At 42.7% G+C, this 24,374-nt stretch overlaps 3 protein-coding genes across 3 annotated transcripts; 2 read left to right on the top strand and 1 right to left on the bottom strand.

Annotated features, from left to right (window-relative positions):
* Positions 1-673: 673 nt before the first annotated feature.
* Positions 674-8,899, top strand: LOC124066458 (E3 SUMO-protein ligase CBX4-like). The gene is made up of 6 exons (XM_046402845.1): positions 674-2,265; positions 2,643-3,016; positions 3,224-3,267; positions 3,757-3,822; positions 5,637-5,703; positions 6,816-8,899. Exons 2-6 carry the CDS (start codon positions 2,948-2,950, stop codon positions 8,292-8,294), a joined length of 1,725 nt encoding a protein of 574 aa, XP_046258801.1. The 5' UTR covers positions 674-2,265; positions 2,643-2,947; the 3' UTR covers positions 8,295-8,899.
* A 6,386-nt stretch (positions 8,900-15,285) lies between these two features.
* Positions 15,286-18,624, top strand: cbx8b (chromobox homolog 8b). Its single transcript, XM_046402833.1, has 5 exons — positions 15,286-15,470; positions 15,601-15,644; positions 15,866-15,931; positions 16,066-16,132; positions 17,009-18,624. Exons 1-5 carry the CDS (start codon positions 15,402-15,404, stop codon positions 17,876-17,878), a joined length of 1,116 nt encoding a protein of 371 aa, XP_046258789.1. The 5' UTR covers positions 15,286-15,401; the 3' UTR covers positions 17,879-18,624.
* A 1,218-nt stretch (positions 18,625-19,842) lies between these two features.
* On the bottom strand, positions 19,843-23,825 carry c2h17orf67 (chromosome 2 C17orf67 homolog). Its single transcript, XM_046378816.1, has 4 exons — positions 23,689-23,825; positions 22,470-22,570; positions 20,995-21,128; positions 19,843-20,121 (listed from the first exon to the last, which is right to left on the bottom strand). The coding sequence occupies exons 1-3, from the start codon at positions 23,741-23,743 to the stop codon at positions 21,012-21,014; spliced, it is 273 nt and encodes a 90-aa protein (XP_046234772.1). The 5' UTR covers positions 23,744-23,825; the 3' UTR covers positions 19,843-20,121; positions 20,995-21,011.
* Between the last annotated feature and the right edge of the window lie 549 nt (positions 23,826-24,374).

Genomic DNA, 24,374 nt, shown 5'->3' with positions numbered 1-24,374 from the left:
TTTGCTTGTTTTTTTATATATATAGAATTTCCGCAACTCGGTTCTTCTGTTGACTTCGAAATGTCATTAAATGAATCGCACTTGAAGTCGCTGGACAAACAGGACAAACGCGTGCATCTGATCAATTTTCGTTTGTGTCGTTTTGAAAATTTTTATCCAGCGTGAGTGTGTTTCTGTGCGGTGCAGCTCAGGTGAAGTTTCTGTGTGCCATTAATAACACACGCACGTGCTCCGTCACATTCCATCCGCCCATGGAGCACGTGCCAAGGTCCAAAGCGCTTATATGGACAAAAAGTGTCGCGTGAACGTACTGTAGATCAGCCACTGTTCCACTGTTTAGATACACTATCTGATCAGCATGTGTAGCATATCTGATCAGTATTGTTATCTGTTAGTGAAACCATCATGATGCGTGGCGGGTTGAGATGCAGACAGGTGACATTTGGACGGTCGCGTGGTCGCCTGATTAAAGCTTCCCGGGCAGCCTTTATTGAAAGCAACACCCGCCATCAGCCCCTTAGCTTCTAATTGACAGCCGCCTTTCTTTTGCTCGCGGTTAATTTAGGAGTGACGCAGTTGAATTAACAGTCTCTATGCATGGCGCTGCGCCCTTGTGCGCGCGCCGAAGCTGCTATGCACGAGCCCCGTCGTGCAGCACAGCGCACCACTGAAGAATAATGGATACTCTTGACAGTCATCGTGGCCGTGAAACGGCACCTGAAGCAAACAGACTACTGCAAATGTGTTCTGGTCGTTCATTTCATGCGATATTTCACCGCCGATTTGCACCATTGCCTTATAAGGAAAGACAGTCGTGCCTTTCTGCAATAGGCCGAGCGCTGCAGCCTGCGGGAACCCTGCTCTTTAACCATTTCACTGCTGAATTTTATTTGGTCTAACCGTATGAAACAATGCGACGAGGGCTTCGTCGTCAGTTTAACGTTTTTATTTTGAAAGCGACGCATCGAAATAGTATTCGCGCTGGATATGTACGTGTAAATAACAACAATTAAGAACTGTGTGTATGAGCCAATGGCAGTTAGTGGATAGATGTGTCTGACGTGTAACCAACTCTTTGTCCGTTTTTTGACAATAATTTTCACATACAGTGAGCGCGACATTGCGCACTGCCGTTTCCAGTCGAAACTTTAGGTTTGGTGCCAGATGTCTGTGTGTCCGTTCAGCGCCAGGCCTAAGCTGGTTTATTCTGTGAGTCATATCTGCACGCTCCTCCTGAAAGTGATAACGGAACCGGCTGGTGCCTGTCTTGTCGGGGCTCGTCGGTCAGAAATAACCCCGCTGGAGCTAAACCCTGCGGGGATAGAGGATGCTGACCTACATCGGCTGCCACACATCCACGGGCTATCCTTTAACACCGCGAAAATCCACCAGAAAATCCCCGGCGACACGGTGCCATCTGAAATGTCATCTCTTTGTGTGACCTTGACTCAGAGAGGATATGGAAATCTAGTCAATGTAATGCGGATAACAGTGACCGAGCTCTGACCGCTGTTTAGCTTCATACAGCAATGATTCATGCCGCATTACCACCCCACACAGACGGCTCTATCCGGTACTATAGAAGCATTAGATGGACATTTATGTAACCATTTCACCACGACTGGAGCAGGCCTTGTCACGGTGGCAGCGATAAATCAATGTCGAACAGGCTGTGGCCTTGACGGTGTCGGGTGGTTGTCCCTATCGTGAGCTTTCAGACAGAAGAACTGGGATACCGGCCGTCTTATTATCACACGTATAACCAACCGTATTATGTGCTCCGGCTCACAGACACGTGTCGGACAGCTCGCTGAACTCGCACGTACCCAGACAACTGATGCCTTGTGACAGAACATACAGGAGCAAGCAAAAGGCCTCGCTAAGCTGCAACATTTAAGGGGCTGAGCAGCGCGTTCAGGCCATGGCGGTTCGGAATTACACGCTGTGTTCTTTCACAGCACCCTCTTGCAGTTAGATCTCGCCTCACATGCAGCGACACAGGAGGGAGAAATGCTGCGTTCAGTGTCTCATCTCAGCGCTCGTTATTATTAACACTATTATTTTTTGTAGATTCACAATCACACGTTGCAAGTTTACTTGAATTTGGGTGGACATAAGAAATAACATTATGTATGATTATTATCTGTGTGCGGGCTCCTCTGCAGCTGACAAACAACAGCAGCTTACTTCACGCACTGGCACACCTTCTTAGCGAGAGAAGGAAGACTCAGTGAACTGCAGTGAAAACCTTTACATTCTTCCAAGGTACAAATATGGACTCGAAACATCGCCTGTAACAACTGTGTTGTGTAATGGATAATTTGTGCTTCGATACCATAGCAAAGACGAAGAGTGTGAGCTAATCAATGAGCTATGTATCAGCATAAATGGCTTGATGAAGCAGAACAATCAATCAAAGCACCAAAAACTAAAGCATATGTCTACAATGGAAGACAAACAACAATAGCTAATAATATAATTCACTTCTTGATGTGGTTTCAATGCTCCTCATCAAATGCCACACCTCAGGGTATCAGCTTTTATATAAAATAAATCTGTTTTTTCCTGTTGATCAGCTTTATGTACAGCTTAGTTACATATTGGTCATACGCGACAAGTCGTGATTCCACTTTTTCCCACAGCACATGAAAGCAGCCAGGGACCAACCCCCGCCCATATTACCTCCCCCTCGTCTGACGTTACTCCAACGGTTATTTGCATGAAGTGTTTTCTAGCTGCATCTCCAACTCGCCTGCAGAACGAGTCTCTCCGAAGAGGGAAGCGAGGGAATAGACGTGGTTAAATACGAGGAGGAGGAGGGGGGCTCTTGTGTTTCACATCCGAGGAACAGCAGGAAAAAACGGCCTGAAAGCGAGGACAAGGTATCGGATACCAATAGCAGAGGGGGAAAAAAAAAACAGAAGAGCCGCTTCTCTCGTATCGGAAAATGGAGCTACCCGCCGCGGGAGAGCACGTCTTTGCGGTGGAGAGCATCGAGAAGAAGCGCAGCAGAAAGGTTTGTCACTAGAGCAATGAAGGACATTTTTATACACATGCACATGGAGAGGAGCGTCATTTCCCTGTAGTTTTTCTTCACCATCTTGCGGACTGCATGTTTTTTTTCTTTGCTTTAAATGATGTTTAAGATGACGGTGCAATGCAGAGTTCATTTTGGTGCGTAAAGTAACGTTACGCTGATTATCCCGTTTGTGTCCATTCACAGGGGAAGGTTGAGTATCTGGTCAAGTGGCGAGGATGGTCTCCAAAGTAAGTCCTTTTTCATGACATTCACAACAGAAGCGTGTGCGTGCGTGCGTGCGTGTGTGTGTGAATGTGTTCATACGTGCGAGTGTGGGCGCGCAAATGGGCGGTTGCGCGTTCTTGCTTAGGACGCTCGACGCTTTGGCTTCTATGATGGATGTGGTTTTACATTGTATGCAATCCCCAGTGTGCCAGTTAAAGGAGGACGTGTCCATAATTGAAGCCTGTGTTTAAGAAATGCCCCTGTATCTACAGTTGAGTGGAGGCAGGGCCTTGGCACCCCTCGCCCCACCCTCAGCTGTGCGTAAAAGTTACTTATGATTTATTACACGTGTATCCACAGGGAGTGCAAGTGTCTCAGCATGTTGTTTACACATGGGTGGATTTATAATTCAAGAACTGGGTTTAGGCCAGTTGAGGCCAGTGCTTGTTAATGTCTGCCACTGTTTGACAGACCAGTGTGTTCTCACTGCTCACTGTCTCATCCCTGAATAGATACAACACATGGGAACCAGAAGAAAACATCCTGGACCCAAGACTGCTTGATGCTTTCCAAGACAGGTAAGTTTGGAGTTGGATAAACCAACCATATAAATGATGGGGTCCATGTTTAAATTCTCCATTCTGAATTTGCCTTGGGATCAATGAAGTGTCTGTCTGTCTGTCTACTCCATACGATTCCAGTCTTATGCACAGTACACCACGTGACTTGCTGCCTGGTCACTCTACCTTGTTAATCTCACACTGATCATGAACTGTCTACATAAAATGTCAAATAAAGGTGCAGAAGTTCAGTCCCCTAGTGTCTGGATTAGGATTAACAGTGGTGTTATCAGAGGGTCGTGTTAGGGTTAAAGTCAGGTCAGAGTTACCAGAGCAAAGTGTCACATTTGCTGCATCTGCTTTTTTGTAACTTGATAGCTATTTGAGCTTCAGCATCAGGTTATCGTGTTAAAGGGCTACCTGCTGTCCCACCTGCCACTTTCCAGATACACCCATGTCTTCATCCACATGGTAAATAATCCAATTTTCATTGACTATACAAAGTGATAGTATCACTTGCCAGTGTAAATTTCATGTTTGGCTGATTTGGTAAGCTGATTTTTGAGTTAATATAGACCCAAGTTCATTCTTTCACATCACACTTGTGTAATTTTCATATTGGCCCATCAGTGATTTCTCAAAAGTTTGCGATGCTACAATGCAACTTTCTCCCTTCAGCAGATGTGAAAACAGACTTCCAGTGTCAAACTGTGCATATACATCATTCTTAACAGTGGAAGTCAAACATCAGACAAAGACAACAACAGGCAACACATTTTTGAGTGAAAGGGGACTTAAAATTGTGCACTTTTTCCCCTTACTTTGCTCATGATGTAGTGGAAAGGCAAGAGGAAATGAAGATTAAAGTGAAAAAGTAACAAAATCAAACAACGCATTTTTATAATTATAAACTGAATGTGAGTTGAACCAACTTACTGACCTCATGTTCTCAATCAGTAAAGGACACTGTGTCTGTGTTTTCAAATTTGTGAAATCAGCTGCTTGGCTAATTGCTAAATAGTGTGATGAGTGGCTCACCAGACAGCTCCACATGAAGGCCAGTGTAATTGAATTTCTTGAATGCATGGCATGCATGTTAAACTGCCACTGGCTTTTCTCTGAGCTTCCCTGAGCTTTTGCTTACTGCAGCCTTTCAGGTGCAGGTCACACGTTAAAGCAAAACATCGACATCACTCTGCGTCTGTTTTTGCAATTACCTCTCTCTCTAAAAAGGAGACATTTTATTGAAACTAATTGCCTGTCTCTCCGGGGAGCCAAATCGTCTGAATGCCAGGCTATGAAAATACACTGAGTCGTCATTGTAATTAGATGTGAGGGAGGAGGGTGGGGGAGGGGACTGACATCACTCCTGTCTGCGGTATTGAGTTACTGCCTTGAACAGACTTACATCAAGACTGAGGAAAGCTAAGGAAAGTCAGACAGGGCCTGGCCTCTATCTTCTGTTTTGGACACAAACATTAAATGGGATACTGAGTGTTATTTTGGGTGGAAGAAGCTTCATTTGAAGTCACTATTTATAGCCACTGTTTAGCTCTATCCAGCAGGTGAGGACTGGTGTAATAAGGTATTAAGAGGGCAGGATACTGTGAGAAGGTAAATGCATGATAATGAAATTAAAATGAATGCTCCTTGAATCTGTGTGGAATGAATTTCACTTTGCATCTGGAAGTATAACTCCAACCTGTAACATTGGACTCTGTGTTTTCTAATCGAGCCTGAGGAGGACACCCGTGACGTTGTGTTGCCATGCAACGGCGACTCATCTCTGTCAGATGGTTTCACTGATTGGCTGCTGTTTTTCTCTCCCACAGGGAACGTCAAGAGCAGCTGATGGGATATCGCAAGAGAGGACCCAAGCCCAAGCACCTTCTGGTTCAGGTGAGAAAAAAATGATACTTAATTCTTCTTTTGAATTTCAATCATGTAGATGATGAATTACAGCTACACTTAATTTACATGCACAATTCTTCTCTCAAATCCCAAGAAGCAATATAGAAAAACTAAGATGTAGAATTTTAGGCATAAGGTAGATTTAAAGGGGCCCTCCAGGGATATTTATTATTTCCATAAAATTTAGAGACTCACATGGGGACAGAAAACACATTTTAAAAACAATCAAAGCTGCAGAAAGCAGAGATGTCTGTAGTTGCTGGATCCTGCTTTTCCCATAATGAAACTGAAAAGCATTACCCACCCATGCTGCTCAACACGTAAATTTTGTACTGCAGCCTTTCTGTTAAATTTACAGCTTTCACCTCATCATCAGGTTTGTTTTCTCAGACTTTAAACAGATCCTCACAGACTGAGTAGCAGCTGAGATTTGGGAACATATGTGTCAGAAGCGGTTGAAAATCGAAAATTCAAAAAATTTATAACAAGCAATAAATGAGTGAGGAGATATTAAATAATAAATTTTAGAGTCCAGTTCCTTGACCTAACAGTTGTAGCTAAATGACTGTGAATCGTACATTTAGTGCATCAATCAGCAGTCCAAAAGGCCAGGGGAACCCCTCAGAGGAGTGCTTTTTTGTTCCTCTCAGGAGGGTGTTGGTGGTAACACATGGGATAAAGTCAATGACGGGACACAAAGCAGCCAGTGACATTCCTCTGAGCTGAGGTCACAGCCACAGGAGACACTTTGAAATGTCACCCTGATGGCCAGGCTGGTGGCTCAAAGAGCTGCACAGGAACTGTAGGAGGGCTTGTGTGAACATGGACGAAGGCCCCTGAAATAAACTGTGTGCTCATCGGGGCCTCAGAAGAGCCCCTTCACACATTCCAAGCACAGTTTCTTCAGTGCAACTCGTGGGCCCCAGTCAACCATGTCTTTTTGTTACAGCCTTGACCATTAATCAAATGCCCTACTAGGAGGGATGCCTTTTACTTTAAATAACTGTGTAAAACCACCAGAAACTTTTCTCATATAATACTGATGGAGTTATGTGTTATTGGGATTTTTTAATAAGCCTAGTCACTGTCTGGCTTCACAGGTTCCTTCTTTCGCACGGAGATCCAGTATTCTGGCAGACCTTCATGAGACATCCCTGGACGATGACGGCTGTCAGAAGACCAGTCCCATTCAGATGCTCCGTCCCCAGGGCCAGCACTACCAGCTGAACAGCAAGAAGCACCACCAGTACCAGCCGCTGTGCAGAGACCGTGAGACCGAGCAGCAGGCCAGCGGCAAGAAGTTCTACTATCAGCTCAACAGCAAGAAGCACCACCACTACCAGCCAGACCTCAAGGTGCATGAGCCCATATTCGCTAAACCCCGAGAGGTAAAAGCCCCAGAGCTGGCTAACAAGGGGTACAACCTGCCCCCTGTGCTGCAGCAAAAGTGGGTCCGGGACAAGGACTCAGGCTGCCTCACCAAAGTTAAGGATATCACCATGGAACTAAAGAAGCTTCCAGCAGACCTCAATGGCCACAAAGAGCCAGAGAAGGTCAAACCTACAGAGGATGCTTTACCACAGCCCAATGGTGTCAGCAACAGCAAGCTGAAGATCGTGAAGAATAAAAACAAGAACGGGCGGATTGTTATTGTGATGAGCAAGTACATGGAAAACGGAATGCAAGCGGCTAAGATTAAAAGTGGTGATTCTGAAACTGCAGAAAAACCACCGCAGGAAACGTACAACAGCACGGAAAACCACCTTGAGAAGATGAGACTTGTCAAGAAGCTCGGCCTCATGAATGGATTTGCAAAAAACCCCAAAGACAAATCAGCTGTTTCCAGTTCTGGATTTAACAGAGATTGCCCCAAAGAAAAGGAACAGTCTCTCAAAATGGAGCCAGCTGTGACGGAACAGGATAAACATGTCGAGGTCAGGGGTCAGGGTCAGCTTCCAGCAGATCAGCCTTTACAACTGACAACCAAGCCTAATCTGCTCTCCCTGCCTTCCGATAGGGGAGTTCCTTCCCCAATGGACAAAAGAGGAAGCGAAGGTGGACAACACGGCCTAAAGCGACACTTCTCTGACACAGACAATGACGAGCATGGGAATAGTAAGAGGTTTCTGAGCTCCAGGAGTATCAGTGCTCCTAACTCTGTATCTTCTCCCACCCAAAGCATCAGCAACCACCAAAATGGACAGCGGAGTCACACTGGACTGCAGGACTGTGGTTATGCTGACCAAGAGGAACCTATTGACCTGAGGATTGTCAAGTCCAGGCCTAAAGCTACCCAGGCTGAAACACATACACAAGCTGAAAGCGCAACACAAGCTGACACGCACACACAGGACGAAACAGGCGTGCAAGCCGAAACACAAACGGACGCACAGACAGAAACTCAGCCCCAGATTAAAACTACAGAGGAGGAGAAAGTCGATCCGTTGTCTGTTTCTAACCACAAGAAAAGAAAAGAGGAAACGTTTCCCACTTTCCACCCTTTCCTTGGGAATATAGTGATCACAGACATTACTACGAACTGCCTCACAGTCACCTTTAAGGAATACATAACAGCATAATTGAACTGAGTACCATCTGTGTAACTTTATACATGTACATTGGATACTTTTGTTATTTCAGATGCTTGAATGTACAAATAGACCGTTAATATTGTTTTTTCTTTGTATAGTTCGGTTTGAAAGAATTTCCTTTCTTGCGTTATTTGCATATTTCTTCTCATAAACTCTACGTGTTGTTTCCTCTGGAGATTTTATCACATGCAGTGTCTAAATTTCAGCTACTTCAAACTTAGTTTAAAAAGCATAACTAGATGAGATAACTGAAGATGCCCTTAACTCTTGTAAATGCTCTTCACTTTTCTATGGATGTAATTTGATTACATACTCAGTGGTCTGCGTCTCAGATAATGTTCAACAAATGTAGGCTATATGGAGAATTTTGTAAGGAAGAAAAATTATATTGAAACATGGTAAATTACACTGTGTTGGTGTGTGTATGAGAGTGTGTGTGTGCGTGTGTGTGTGTGCAAACAGATGGACAGACTTAAATAGGGATACATGCTGCTTGGACAGATTATGGCATCAGGCAGTGCTTAAAGAAGCCGGAAAAGAAAAATGAAGCGTCTATCTGTCAATAAATGTGATTTGCATTGTTGAAAGGAAAATGGGATGTTTGTTTTAAATGAACAGTTATTATTAATTCATGTTTGATATATGCTCATTTTTATATGATCTTAGTTCAAACTGTAAAGTTGTTTGAGTCATGCATCCCATGCGATACTGAGCACAAGTCACTTCCATTGAGACAGTGGATACACAACCCTGTGGCTGCTTTAGGTTATGCAGCAGCGCCGTGACTAAAAATGACTTTTTTCATTTGAATTATTTAAGTCACAAATCTGTGTTGAGACTGCTGGTTGAGCAGTGTAATCCAATAGATTAGTACCACCAGCTGGGTGCTCTATGAATCAGTTTTTCATGTTTGTGTTTTCTGGCACCCTGACATGTTCAGTGCTGTATGGGATTGAATGGGCTTGTCTTGGTGAGTAACTTTTGCAGCAAAGCGGTAATTAAAAGTATGTGAAAGCACACGGTGTTATCATAATCAGATCTGTCCCCTTGTGTCATACATGTCCCCCTCCTCTTTAAAAACCCTGTCCAGCACTTTGTGATCTGAGGTGCATTGAACTGCTCCGTGAGAACGTTGATCGGATGCACTTTTGATGTTTCCTGTGCAGATTTGGAATAAAAAAAAAAAGAGTAGCCTTCCAATGATACATTTTGCAATAATAAAATTGTTTGCAAGTGGAATATGGACTTGTGTGTGAAGTGATTCTTTATTCTTGTCCCTACATAATCCTATACCGGCCTAAATAAAAAAACCTCCCGGCTGCTGTTCGACATGTGACCTTCACTTCCCATGAGAATGAAAGATTTTCAGTGGAAAGAGAAGCAGATAAAAGGCTCTTAAATGGCTAACCTTACCTCAGAAGTTCCCACATCTGTTCGTGGCTATATTTGTAGCTCTCTCTCTCTCTCTCTGCGTGTGTGTGTGTGTGTGTGTGTGTGTATAGGTTGCGGGCCGTGAGGATTATTATAGAGCCTGTGAGTTTATTTTCAGATGGGCTGCCCACCAAGTGTTTGCCTTACATGCATACTGTAACTGCAGATCAGGCCTGGTTCATACCGCACATGTAACGTCTTGTCATTCATTTAAAACACACAACGAATTAAAAAGTGACCCACATAAGTAACTAGCGTGGATAAATCAACTTTTCAGGTGTGTATATGACATGTGTCATACAGGTGGAACTCTGAGACGGAAAGACCTCGAGGTGACGGATAATATTTGTTCTTAATTGCCGTTTAGATGCTGACAAAAACCTACCGACTATTTCTTTATGATTTACCCAACACGTCTTTCACCAGAATATTAGTCGTTTAACGCTCATAATTATGACCTGACGAGGTGTTTATTTCGGATGTTTCTTGGATAAATGCTGAGAGAGGCGCCGCGGGAGGCAATTGATGTATCTGCCTGACCCGCAGGTTCAGCTTTAATGACAGAACGGAGGCTTTTATTTCCATTTTTCCACGGTTTCCTATTCCTGCTACATTCCAGCCATTCAGGCAGACAGTTGCTGCTCCTCTGAGCAACTGGAGGGCGCTTTAAAGGAAAGATGTGCAGAGGAGCTCCGTCCTCTAACCCTCCCGAAACACCGTTCCTGTTTGAGCTGAGCGAGACCTCCGCGGGCTGAATGACTGATATCCGCCTTTTCTGACGCCGTAAACACATGACTTGTGTCGAGACGCGGTGTGATTCGACGGCCGACAAGATAAGAGACGGCAACTCTCGACCATTTCCTCGGCTGCAGCCCGCCAATAAAACTGCTTTGTATGCGCGTAAATGTGAGCACCGACAGAGAAAATGGCTGTCCTCTCTCCACCGCATCCACTTTCTTCTCTCTCGCGTCTCCGTGAAACGCATCGGCAGCTGCAGACTAAATACTTGCAACAATGTTTCAGTGAAGAACCTGCAGCCGGAAACTCCCCGCACGATTTAAGACCACATTATTTCCTTTAAGTATCCATCATATTAGAGTTTTTTTTATGGGCAAAAAAATGTAAAACTTCGAACGAGTTGGCTACGTGAGGCTATCCGTTAAATAAACCAAGAGGAGTATAAAATAGTGGAATAAGTCTTCTTGACGACCCACCCTCTTTTCTCTTCCTCTTATCTGTCAGCTCGTGCTGAGTAAGTGCCTGCGTGACTGAGTCGGGCCTGTAAGTGCTCTCTGACAGAGAGGCTTGTAGCCGATAAGCTCAGCTAGTGGAGATGCTGATTTCCAAAATCACTGAGACATTCAGGGCGTCTTTCTATAGAAGACCGACGCTTTTGTCGGGTTTAGTAAATTCACTCAGAGCCAAACGCGTCTTCCCCTGAGTCCTCTTTCAGTAGGCCTACAGTTCGGTTCCACGTCCACGTGCACAGAAACATCAAGTGCACGCGCCGCAGCTTTGCATCACCGATTTTCGAAAGCAAGTCACACCAGTTGAGTAAGGAAGGGTGGATAAATATAACATCTGCAACGCGGACGTTCCTTCAGCTGTTCTTTATTTAATTATGAGCGTTGCTATTTTGCACTGTGAGGAACTCAACACAAAACCGCCTGTACATGTGGTCACGGTGGACTGTACAACTGCTTAAAAAAAATAAGCTCATTTGAGAACGCAGCTGAGCTATAAACTCCTTTATTTTGTGAAAATTAGAATGACACAACACAGTCGTTTCTAAGGCACCTACACTCTCAGAACCCTCTGCAAAAGCCGATATAACGTCTGCAGGCCTGCGTATTTCCCTGCGCCCACCGGCTGGATAACACTGCTGGTGTGTAGCCTGCAAAGGAATCTAATTTTGTCTTGGGGTAAGGAGAGTTCAGGGAAAGACACACTCGTTTAAAAACAGCGGTAGTACCTCACAGAACGCTGGTATGCATGATGGTTCTCATGTGCGCATGACATGAGAACCTCTGATAAAACCGCCCTGCCTCAGCTTTGCATTAGTTGCTTGTTAGCTTTAAATAAGAGGAACAAATGAAATCATACAGGATGGATGCAAGAGAAAGAACCCAAAGAAAGACACATAAGCAATACTCATCAACATCAGCTACTGACTGTTTCACATGAACATCTCCGAACCTGATCTGCTCTGCGCCTCTGACAACAGGAATCTGATCAAACTGGCTTAATGAGGTCAAACAATGCTCGACCATCTCTCTATCTTTCCTTTCTGTTTCCATATCGCTGCCTTTGAGGTACGGCAGGGGTTTCCCGTTTGTGCGCAAACCAAGAGCCCGCGTCTTGCCCGGATACAAGCCAACCAATAGTGTTTTAACGTCGGCAGCACTGCTGCACTGCAGGCGCGCCGAGACCAATCGCATCCAGAGTCTGAGGTGCGCCCGTCGTCCCTTTCTGTCTGTGCTGTGTCGGTTCCTACACTGAAAAATATGACAGGACAGAGTCCAGTTGTAATCCACATACCACAGTCATATCACGGTAACGTCGGCGGAGAAATTGATGCTGAGGGCTTCCAAATGCTGCTTTGCTTAAAGGATCCCGTTGGCATTTCCGAGGCGTTATCATTTGACAGTAAATCTTTAGAAAATGTAGCCTAGGTATCTTCCAAAAAATCTAATGTTTGCTTAAAAAAAGGCTTAAGATGGATTTGCCGCGTGTCTTTACCTACCGACTTTACCTACAGGCTTCAGCTCTGACTGAAGAAAGGACTCTGGTTTATTTGGTTAAGAGGGTAGTCCCACCTTGGAAAGAAAATAGGAAAGACTGTGATGGCTGGAGACAGTCTGTATTTCACAGACTGTCACATCTGCATGACTTTCGTTGTCAACAGAAACAAAGGAGAAATAATCTATTTGGCATCAGTGCGTTCGCGTCTGAATGAGGACTTTTGGAGAAAAAGCAGATACAGTAGCGTTTGTGCAGCCTGCAGACACAACAGTGTTTTAATCATTTTGCATCTAATGTAGGCTACTTATAAAATGGTTTTTATGACAAGTGAGTCGGACGAGGTGAAAACATGTTAGCGGCCAGTAGGCCTACTAAATCACTGACCTTCAGTCCCCCCTCAGTGGGAACTGTCACGGCTTTTAATTACCCCAGAGGTTTTTGTCTTTGCTTCTAAGATAAAGTGAGTGAATTTATAGATCAGATGGAGAATAAGTCTCTGAGCCGTGAGACGTCCAAAGGGAAGCCGTCGGCCGACTGTTCTTGTGTTGGAGTATATTTAATATTTTTTTTTTATTTAATATTCCTGACAATCCAATTCAAATCACGAGGCTGTCTGAGTTAAAAGTTTAACAGTTGTGACTGAGCTGTCTAACTATGCGGTTATGCTGCGGTGTCTAATTAAGGAATTCAGCCTGTTCTTCCACAGCAGAGAGAGGAGAAAATAAACGTTATTTAAGTGGACACTTTTAAAGCATTGGACTTAGGCCTATAATTGCAGGTATATTGTTTATTCACCTCTTTAAATCAATGCAAGGGTTTGCACAGCGTACTTGATTCACCATGTAAATCGTACGCCGACAAAAGCTGCTTTAAACAGCATCTCAGTAGCATCCTGTGTTAATATAACGTCAGGAAAAACACGCAGTCCGGATGACTGAACAATTTAATGTCCAAAAATCAGTTCGCGCTCCTCGATTCGGCCTGCGTGAAGACGTCGGCTTATTTGATTTTGTTTGTTTTTTTTATTTATTTATTTTTTATCCCTGCGTTCTTTTCTGATCACTTAAATAAAACATAATGAATGAATTACTAATAAATAAATAATAGTTTAGAATGAACAGAAATATAGCCTAGGCTCAGCTCAGACAGTTAAACCAACATCCTGCAGTGTGAATAATTTTCTTATTTTATACTCTTGATTATTTAACAAAAAACCTGTTAAACTCTATTAAACCGTAACTTTCCTAATTTATAAAACTGGTAATCCTATAGCCTATCAATTGAAATTCTTCTTCTTATTATTATTATTAAAAACAATACGCATATAACGCGTATCCTCTACATTTGCTAAGCTACTGTCCCCTTAACCTTTTTTCTTATCTTTATATCTCAGCATGAAAATGAAAGCTACCCATCAGCCTGTGAATTGTGGTGTGAGGGAAACAGCGATCTGATTAATAAGATAAATCCACGTGGTTACTTTCAATCAGCATTAAGCTTGATATATCTTATTTTATTAAATCACAAATGTATTTAAAAAAAACGAAATAATATTCACTTTCTAGGGTGTTTACTTATGGTCTTTTATTGCTCTTTGTCATTACGTTAAATAACTGGTGCATTAAAAACAATAAATATAAAATAATAATAGGTCCAAATTATTTACGCATTTGCAAACTTCTCATTACCAAAAAAAAAAAAAAAAAAAAACCCACATAAAAGCTGTTGGTGTTCATAGCCTGTGCTACTGAACTGATCAGTCAGACAGTGACTGACAGACAGGAGATAAGTAATATCGATCGGGCCTCACAGCCTCATGCAGATAAGCTCCGTATGAAAAGCGTCCCTGGCCGTCGCCAGTGTTGACACGCGCCAGCTGATTTTTTCCCCCTCATTTTGAGTCATGCCGAAAGCTTCGTTCTTGTAACATGTTAAAGATCAAAGTCACCAAATGTCTTGTATAATGATCAAAATCACCTGACTGAATAAATACGCAAATAATTAAATAAGTTTGTCCAAGGCTGACCACTAAATTAACCCGCATTTCTGTTGACCACGGAATAAAAGCTGGACAGATTTAGATGAGCAGCCCAGTGCGCAGATATTTTAAACCAGGGGCGCCATTAATAAGAAACATTCGATAAATATAACTTCAAACTTTGCCTTCAAAATTAAGGTAGGCCTACCAGGGGTATTTAGATGAAATGATATGAATACAAACAGTGTAAAGCTTTGCCTGACAAGAAGCACACTGATCACTGTGCTTGGTCTGGGACAGCAAGGACAAATTATATTATTGCAGGAATTGCTAACGAGTCCACACAGACTACCGCAGTTTGTGTGCTTAAGGACTAATAGCCCTGCAATTACCTCTGCCGGGTGAGTTTACTGCGTTAGCTAATAGATATGCAACACTGCTGGATAGACTCAACGAATATGAATGCTGTCTCACTGTTTTTCTACTACTGTTTCTGGCGCTGTCGCATAAAAATCAAACAAGCATTGTTATTTCCTGGTTTCCTTGGTTTACTTGCTTAACGACACTGTCGCATGCACATAACTACGCTATTTGTGATACCACGTGCATTTTTGAATATCTCAAATAACTTGCGCGATATGATTCACTCGCCGCGCGGGGAAAAAAGCCACCATTTCCCCCCCCGAAAGAATTCACACAGGGGCACGCTCCTCCCCTCACTTAGCAACCCAAGCACGTAGCAACGCTTGGACCAATGGGCGTTCTTCTAGTGGTTCCACCGACTGCGGTTCCTTAGCAACGCTGTAAAAAATTGCGCTGACGTCCATTCTGTTCGTGAGTATTATGGTCTGTCGGGAATTCAGAGTGGCTGGGACTGGAGAAAAATATCTGCTTTGCTAACGTTAGCGTCCAACAAGCTAACGGTAGGTAGCACTGGAGTAAACATGGAGCTGTCTGCCGTCGGGGAGAGGGTGTTCGCTGCCGAGTCTATCATCAAACGGAGGATAAGGAAGGTAAGCGGGAGATGTAACGTGCCCGTATTCTCCCAGAGCGTTCAATTTAACGCACCAGCATTGCACTCCAATACTACTGTTGCCCTGCAAGCTAATGAAGTAATTTCTGTTTGTTTCTGATGGCATGCAGGGTCGGATTGAATACCTTGTGAAATGGAAGGGCTGGTCTCCCAAGTAAGTCCTGCTACATTGTGTCTCTTGCATGTTTTCAGCCCGCGGCTGTGGTGTCTGTACAGTCTCGGCTGCGGCTGTCGTTAGCTCGCCAAAGCTAGCGAGACAGCAGGATTAAAACGAGGCACGATGGAGATTTTAGCTCGCAGGCTAACGCTGTGGCCATCCACACAGTGGTTGTCAGCATTCGCTTCCTCAGCCTAACTTAATGTTTTAATTCACAGATACAGCACTTGGGAACCAGAAGAGAATATTTTGGACTCGCGCCTGTTTGCTGCCTTTGAGCAGAGGTAAGATGTCTGGGCTGGCCTTTATGGGCAGAGCCAGTGAACGTTAACATGTCCCATAAATATACGGTGTCCTCTGTGCACTTTGCTCCCGTGACACTCAAAATGGGTCCCTGTCACTATATTTTTCTGCACAGGGAGCGTGAAAGGGAGCTCTATGGGCCCAAGAAGAGAGGACCGAAACCCAAAACATTTCTGCTCAAGGTAAATCTTTCAGTCCTAAGTTTTTACGGAATGCATGCTCACGGCTAATGCGACAACGTTTTCAGGTAAAACTCATTTACCCCCACATAACAGCATTGTATAAACCATGAATATTCATTATTCTAAGGTGTAAAGTTAAAACGCATCCAAATGAATTTAGGCCTTAGTGTTTCACCTAAATCTTCAGTGATGCTCATTAGGCATATTCAAATCAAGAATTAAATTAATTAATGGATGTGTATTAAGCGTGTGTTTTAGCAAACGTTAATACACTAAAGGCGATTCGGAACACGTCAACAAACGGTCATTCCTGTTTATAATCTGCCATTGATGCGACTTGCCCAGTCCTTTTATCAAAATCCGTTTTCATTTTTTTAGAACTTAAGATGTTAGAATATTACTGACCAACGTGAATAAAATCAGTTGAGTAAAGCATTATAGGCAGATGCAGTCAGCAAGAGGTTTCGCCTTCTCAGGACGACGAACCGTGAACATTGCTTAATGACCGATAGTTTATCTTGAACTAAATACCAGAATCTCCGCTGGCAGGGGGATTTCTCTGGTAAATACAGTGGCCCGACACAAGTCGTTTGCTGTCAATTTTTTTTTTTTAACCTTTTTGAAATGATGTCATCTTTTACTGTTATTCCGGTTAATGATGACTGAGGTCGCTTTAGCCGCTTTCACTTTCACGGTAGTGACTACTTGTATTGTCCATGCTGCCTTAAAGTCACATCACACTGTTCCACATCGTGATAAGTCAAAATGCCTGCTGTGGAAAAAGCCCTGTGAGTTGACCGAGAATTAAAAAAAATAATAAATTTAAGTATAAATTTGGATAACAAGTTCCCTCTCGTTTTTCCTACCTTCTTATAGGCTCAGGCTAAAGTTAAAGCCAAGTCCTATGAGTTCAGGAATGAGGCGGTTCGAGGGATGCACATCACCTACCCAACCCCAGAGCCAGTTGTCACCCCGAGGGCCAGGGAGGGCCTCAGAGCTGTTGTTCCTACCATCTTCCCACCCAGTACCGTTAACCGTGGAGAGAGCGTACGTGTCCGACCATCAGAACTGTGCTCCCGTGAGCTCCAGCAGCCTTCTCTTCAACAAATCAGTCCAGATGGACTCACCCATGTACCCAAAAAAAGAGGCCCAAAGCCTAAGCCCCGCTTCAAGGACAGCAGCTGTGGCCCTGTGGTGTCTGAGCCACACAAGAGGAGAGCGGAGGAGCAGGTGAGCCACATCCCTCACAAACTGGCTAAGCTCCAGGGTGGTGAAGAGATGAGGCTGTCCCACAGACACCCAGAGAATCACGGTCACAGTCATAAGCACCACCATCACCATCACCACCACCACCACCACCATCATCACACACAAAACCGGGGAATCTCCAGTGGAAGCTCCTACAAGCAGTTCTACGCAGACCGCAGCCTGTATCCACACAGAACAGACTTGGACACACACAGGACTAAGGACAGCTCCAGCTACCTGGCACCCCCACTCTTCAAGCACCAGTCCAAAATGAGCCAGAGCCCGAGTCGCCCTGCAGAACTTCCACAGATGGAAAAGCCTTACTTCTTGGACAGGCCGTCCCCAACCAGGCTTGACGTGGACTTGGATGAAGTGACGTGGAGGCCCTCTCTCGGCAACGTGGAAAAGGTCCTGGTGACCGACGTGACCACCAACTTCCTGACCGTCACCATCAAGGAGAGCAGCACTTCCAAAGGCTTCTTCAAAGACAAAAGATGATTGCTGACTGATTTCTTTATGCCACACTTTCCCTGCTGCTTTCCCTGACTTGTAACAGGATCATTTTGAAGTGTCATCGTTAGGCAAAGCAGTTTTTGTATGTAATGTATAATAGCAAATTACATAATGTGCATATTTGTATATATTATAAAGTTGGACATATGTTCAATGTATTGACCAAATCAAATGAAGTCCATTTCACAACTTGCATTGGTTAAACATGAAAATGAGTTGCATGTTTCCTTTGCAGCAGCTGGCTACTATCTGTACAGAGCTTTTGAATTTTACTATTTTGCATCTGAAACTAACTAGATTGTATTTTTTCACTCTCTTCCAGCCTGAGCTCGTGAGAGATTCGGGGCTTGGATATTAAATCCACTCTGTGGATGAAATATTTCTTTATAATTTGAACCGATTAGACTGAATATACCCTGGTCACTTGTATAGGGTGAATATTTAAAAATTGACTAAAGCACTTTGAATTGAAAAGTATTAAGAAATATTCCGTTTGTGTCGTGTTCTCAGACCGAGTGCGTTTCGGAGTTTGTAATGCCTAACATTTCTAATTGTGAGATAAATTAATAAATTCAATACAGACACTGTGTGCATATAACTGCATTTTCCATTAACATAGTATATTTTACATTTTCATAGGCAGCGTTCATGAAGCTTTAACAAGATAATTTCACAGTTGTTGTCAAACTGCTTTTTAGACGCTTTTCAATAAATCCTTTGAATTTTTCTCATTTCGTTGCCATCGTGTTTTGTCTTTTGTCTTTCGTTACAGCGCCGTCGGTCTTGACACGATTTCAATTCTCCTCGGAGGCCACGCACAAGTCTATAAAACAAATAATGGATTTTATCAAACCTGTTGAACAGCTTGCGTGGTGACGCACCATCTAAATCGTTACGATTATTTTCTTGTTTCTCGTTTTATGTTTTAACGGCTTCAGATCACGTTAGGTCAGGGGGGGAAAAGGTATGGGAAAAAAATGCATTATTTTAAATTTAAATTTTTAAATTTGTATTAGAGTTAAAAAGCAAAGGTCTCGGGCTTGGACAAAAACAGCGGAACCTAATTTGGCCAATGCAAGGCTCCCACAGCAGGTGGACGCTGATTTGTGGGCAGACAGACGTGTCCTTCACAGCAGCCTGTAAGCCCCAACGTGCTGGAAACATCTGACTTGAGCGCAGGCCTTCATGTGGTGTGTTTCAGGTTTCCTTTCGTCAATTCACCCTCACAGGCCCCGACTGTCATATTATGTTTCTGTTTAATTTTGATTCACTTTCCATTATTCCACAATACGCGGCAAATCTGTTTATTTATTTCGGCCTGATGTTTGATTACATAGCATGAAACAAGGCTGCGTGGACTGGGCGGCCTTTTAAAATAGCTTCATATTTCAGGGTCCGTTTAAATAGATTATTTTTGTGATCGGGTCTTCTTTGAACAGGCCTTGGTTGGAGTCTGAGCGACCCGCTTTTTACCGCTCTTCATTACATTAGGCCTCCCAGCTATACCTAACATGTATATAAATACCTCCTTTCCTTTATTATTATTTTTTTGTTGTTGTTCAGGTTCAACATAACCAAATTAAATTTACAGAGGCTGAATCCTTCCCATTGCACATCTGATACATGCTTCTTCTATAACGTAACTCTATCAGGAAGTGGCCCTGACCCGATTTCGAGGCACAAACATGGTAGCCTTTTTCTTTCTTTTTTCATTTTTTTTTCTTTCTTTTTTTTGGAATAGATAGATGATTGGGTCATCTGAACGCACAACGTAACTCTACGCTCCTCATTCAGATTTGATGCAGACTGAAACCAGAATCCCAACTGTCTCTGGGGACAAGAGGGGATTGGAAGTTATGTCAAGCCTCAGCAGTCCTCCACCTCATCTTCTAACAATAATAAGAAGAAGAAGACTAATATTAATAACACAACCATTACTACCCAGCATAGACGCTCATGCATTTTGATTTATTTATGATTTAATTTCCTATTAATACATTCCGTTCTGTGATGATACGTGATGCAAAATAAATGTAGAAACTACTGGTAATAGTAAACTACAAAGCTCTAACATATAAGATTACATGCACGACCATTTCAACAGTCTTCACATGGTCACATTTCAGGAAAGAGAGAGGGAGAAAGAGTTTTTCCATTTTTTTTTGAAATTCTTCCAGAGTTTTCTTTGTTGCCACTGTTGAGTCCGTGACCTCATTCCTGGTCTTTTACTGTGAAGGGGAAAAAAGCAAAGCACGTTTCAGACACTGGGATAAATATCTGTGCTCCATATGTAGCACATTAAAATATCATGCAGAATTAACAGAAACATGAGACAAAACATGTGAGACGGAGCATTTAGTCAGTGTGTGACTCTAAGGGTCAGGTGGTGTTTGAAATGTATTCATTTGTACTGTACAACAAGGTATGACTGAGTAGTCTTTCCAAAGCTAATATTATTTTTTGGGCTTTTTGAAACCATCCCCGGGGCATCACTTCGTCATTCCAGTATCTTTTTATCTTAACAGGAAGCCTAGAAATGTGGCATATAGTAAGTGCTGATTTTCATGTGCTGACATGGCTCTTTTTAAAACTACTCCACCATTGTTAACCACTTTGAGTTTGAAAGAATTTAAACAAAATAACACAAAATAATAATGGTGTTAAAAAAAACAACAACACTTGAGCCTGACTCTGAAACTGACAGGTTTCTGAGGTTTCCTGCTGTGTCAAACAATTGTGATAAAATCACAAAGAACAGGAAGAGAAATATCACAAGAGGATAAGTGTTACCGTATGCAAAAGAGAAAAAGGATAACATCGTTAGGCAATAAAATGATTCAGTTACAGATGAAAATTACTGTACTCAGGACTTGATGCACGTATTGCTTTTGTATATTTGAAATGTGAAAAAGTGACATAAGTTATAAACTGATAAGAAATCTATCATTCCAAGTGTTTGTGTAAGTGTGGAAAAAGGATGAAGCCCTGCTTGTGTTGGTGTCTTGCAAGTGAAGATTGTTGTTGCTTTGTATGTGCACATCGTTGCATTCGTGCACAGTGTGCATTTGTGGTTTGAAGTGAAAGTGGAGAGTTCTGGTGACCTCTGTCGACACTATCATCAGACAGGGTATCCGTAGTTCCTGTCACAGCGAGGGTAGCAGTGAGGGTTCAGCCAGTTCTCCAGGTTGGTCTCCCGGGCCCTCAGATCCAGAGCCTGCATGTGGAGCAGATGCTCCTGAAGGGGGGGGACACCAGAAAGCCAATAAATGCGGTTTTCTGCCAACACTGGTAGAAATGAATCAGAACGTTAAAGGGGAAACACTACAGCATTGACTCACAACTGCTTAGTTCTCTGCTTTAACTGTATGCATTACACCGCAAAAGCACAATAAGGCACACATGACAGCGCAAAGTGAAATTACAGAGGTGAGTGGAGATAAACAGAAGGAAACATACTGTACCTGGCTTTGTACAGCGATGAATGGATGCATTCAAAGGAGCACAACGATCAAGTGCACAGGGCAAGATGACTTTACAAATGCTGCTGTTGACTTGACTCAGTACAGAGACAAAGGCTCAAAGTATTCAGTGTGTGTCCTACTCGGCAAAATTGTACTAGGTGAAACATTTTTATTAAAATTTGTGTACAGTTTTGTTCCAAGCATTTAAGCGAAATTCTAATATTTTGTGTTGAATATTTTCAGCAGTAAGTCAACAAGGCTCTAATGTAAGATAGGAAGTAATGTCTGGAGGATATGATTATACAACAGTAAACGTGTTCCTACAGTATGTAAAACTGCACAACAAATTGTGCTTGTGGATTCATGATAGTCTTATATACAGTTATAAAGACTTCTAACTGGACTTGAAATGATAAATGACGATAAGTTGTAGCTATCATTTCTGCACAAGATCTCTTTTTTTTGTTTGTCATATTTCTTTAATTTTGCATTTCTGACCCTTAGAATGTTAGCAAAACATGTTTTTAAAAAAAGCAGTTTAATGAACAATGAAATTATATGTTTTTAAAAGATGCTGATGCAGTTTGCAAACATATTTTAGTGTTTCGATATTTCAGTAGAACACTCTACTCTATAACCAATTGAATATAAACACTATTATAACACAATAATGAATGATAAGCACATCTAAGATGTTTAATGCATTTATTAATGTATTTGTAAACAATGCATATCCTATAATGATTTAACGACTGACGAATGTTTAATATCACAAAGTGTCAAAATACTTTGTCAGTCATACGTAATGATGCGTCTTTATGAGTTTAGAAGACAATTAAAAACTGTTTGAACCCAGCTTTATATCACACTATGAATTATTTTGTGTATACTGTTGGATGCTTGATATGAATAATTGTTGTCAGAAACATTAACGTACTTTAAATGTCTTTGTAATCGCCTGCAACTACATTACAGTGTGTTAGAATTGACTGTTCACACAGTATTTATAAATGCTGAATAAGAAGGTTGAAATAAAGTGTTCTCCACACAGCCACAGAAGTCAGCATAATCAATAGCCAGTCTCCACCTTGCTCTTTGCTCTGAATGAACCTTACCCTCATTGGCTCATCGGGGTAGCCGGGCTTCATTGGGCGATCCTGCCTCTTGCTGCGGAGCAGCTGCTTCGCAAGGCTCTCCTTGATGATAGGGTTGGCATCTGAGGGAGAGATAAAGATAAGAGTTTGACTGCCATGAGATGAAATGTTTACTTTATATGTTGTGACACACACATCAAATGGTGGTGGGAAAGAAAAGGATCAATTAAGAGCACGTAAAGGAGGTAAAAGAACATGATGACTGAAGTAGTTTCCTCTGTTTTTACTTCCTCTTTCCAAAAGATTCAGGAACTCAGCCTTCTGCCTCTGCTCAAGTTATTTTATTTGTTTTTCTTGAACATAACAGCGATCAACATTCCTCTCACTGAAAGCTGTGTTCAGACCCACGAAACCCCCGCTATCTGCTGCTGGTGAGCTGTGGTCGACCTGCTCTGTTTAGCGAGTCCAAGGCTGTTTATTCACCAACACGAGCCCCAGGGGAGCTGCTCTCTCTCTCCCTCACTCTCTCGCTCTCTCTTTCTCCCTCTCTAACTCAGGCCTGTATTGGGAGGCCGGGTACTTGGTGGAAGGTAACAAAGTGCCCATTCATCCTCCTCACTCCCCAGGGAGCCCAGCCCAGGCAGTACGTGACCCCAGCAGGCAGCCAGGCTGGCTCTCTCTCCCTCTCCTGCCAGAAGGAGCTGCTGTGAATGAACCCAGTTCTGTCAACACAAGGCCAGAGCTTCTGCTGCTGCTGCTGCTGCCTGGACCCTCATAGCAACGTGGCAAAACACTCACACATATTCTCCATCTATCTTATTAATAAAGAGTGGGAGTTTTTGTTATTTTCAGAAAATAATAGCATTGTATTTGTGCATTTACATGTTGTGTCAATAGCAAGATACATGCTGAGATGAGAGTAAATCAGTTGTATGTGGAAAAGCAATTGGTACAATACTGCAAAAGAATGACTGTACAGATTCAGCCAAAACAATAATGAAACATTACTTCCCCTTCTTGTTTCGGTAACTAAATATAGTAAAATATAGTAATGGAACAAAAGGATGATACACTAAATTCATGCAGAAGTATCTTAAATGAGATATTCTGTTTTGTCCTTATGTGACTTGACTGACTTGAAATCCACTGATGAAAAATTTTATTTTTATTCAGCTATCACCCCATAACTTATTGTGACCCGCTACTGCTCTGCTCAGGTAAATCCCTGAGATTTTCCTACCTGTGTAGATGGTCAGCAGGACCAGGCACAGCAAAACCACCACCAGTTTCTTCATCTTCTTCACCTTTTTCCTGTCTGAGCCTACTCTGCTCTGAGGTGCTGACCAGAGTCCAAAGGGGGTGAAGGGAGCAATTCTCCTCCTCTTCCTCCTGCACGTCACCCTGTCAGCTGCTCATGTTACCAAGGATGTATTCACAATAAATCACTACGAGTGAGAATACATTTACTTACAAAGAAATTTTGTTTATATCCATTAATATCACCTATAAAGTTGCATAATTAGTGTGGAGGAGCAATTAAAAGCGCCTATTGTATGAGATTTATTGGGACAATAACTGTCCACTAGATGGCGATGCAAGTCTATTAGAAGGTATCAGTACGAGGGAGCTTTGGAGACTGTTTGAATCATTCCAGTCTATCTATCTATCTATCTATCTATCTATCTATCTATCTATCTATCTATCTATCTATCTATCTATCCATCTTTCTATCCAATCATGTACCGATTCAGATAAATTATTTGGTGGAAGCACATTTTTAATCCTGGGGTCCCTGGATTACTATGGACCCGGTTCCTATTTGTGGCATCTCACTTATGAGTCCATAGGTTTTCTTGGTTTATCATATTCTACATGGTAGCTGTAAGTTATTATCCTCACACGCTTTCTGCAGTCACAGAGTCCACA

This window comes from Scatophagus argus, chromosome 2, assembly GCF_020382885.2.
Source record: "Scatophagus argus isolate fScaArg1 chromosome 2, fScaArg1.pri, whole genome shotgun sequence".
NCBI lineage: Eukaryota > Metazoa > Chordata > Actinopteri > Scatophagidae > Scatophagus > Scatophagus argus.
Note: the sequence above shows the minus strand (reverse complement) of the source record. Positions and strands in the feature narration are given on the sequence as shown.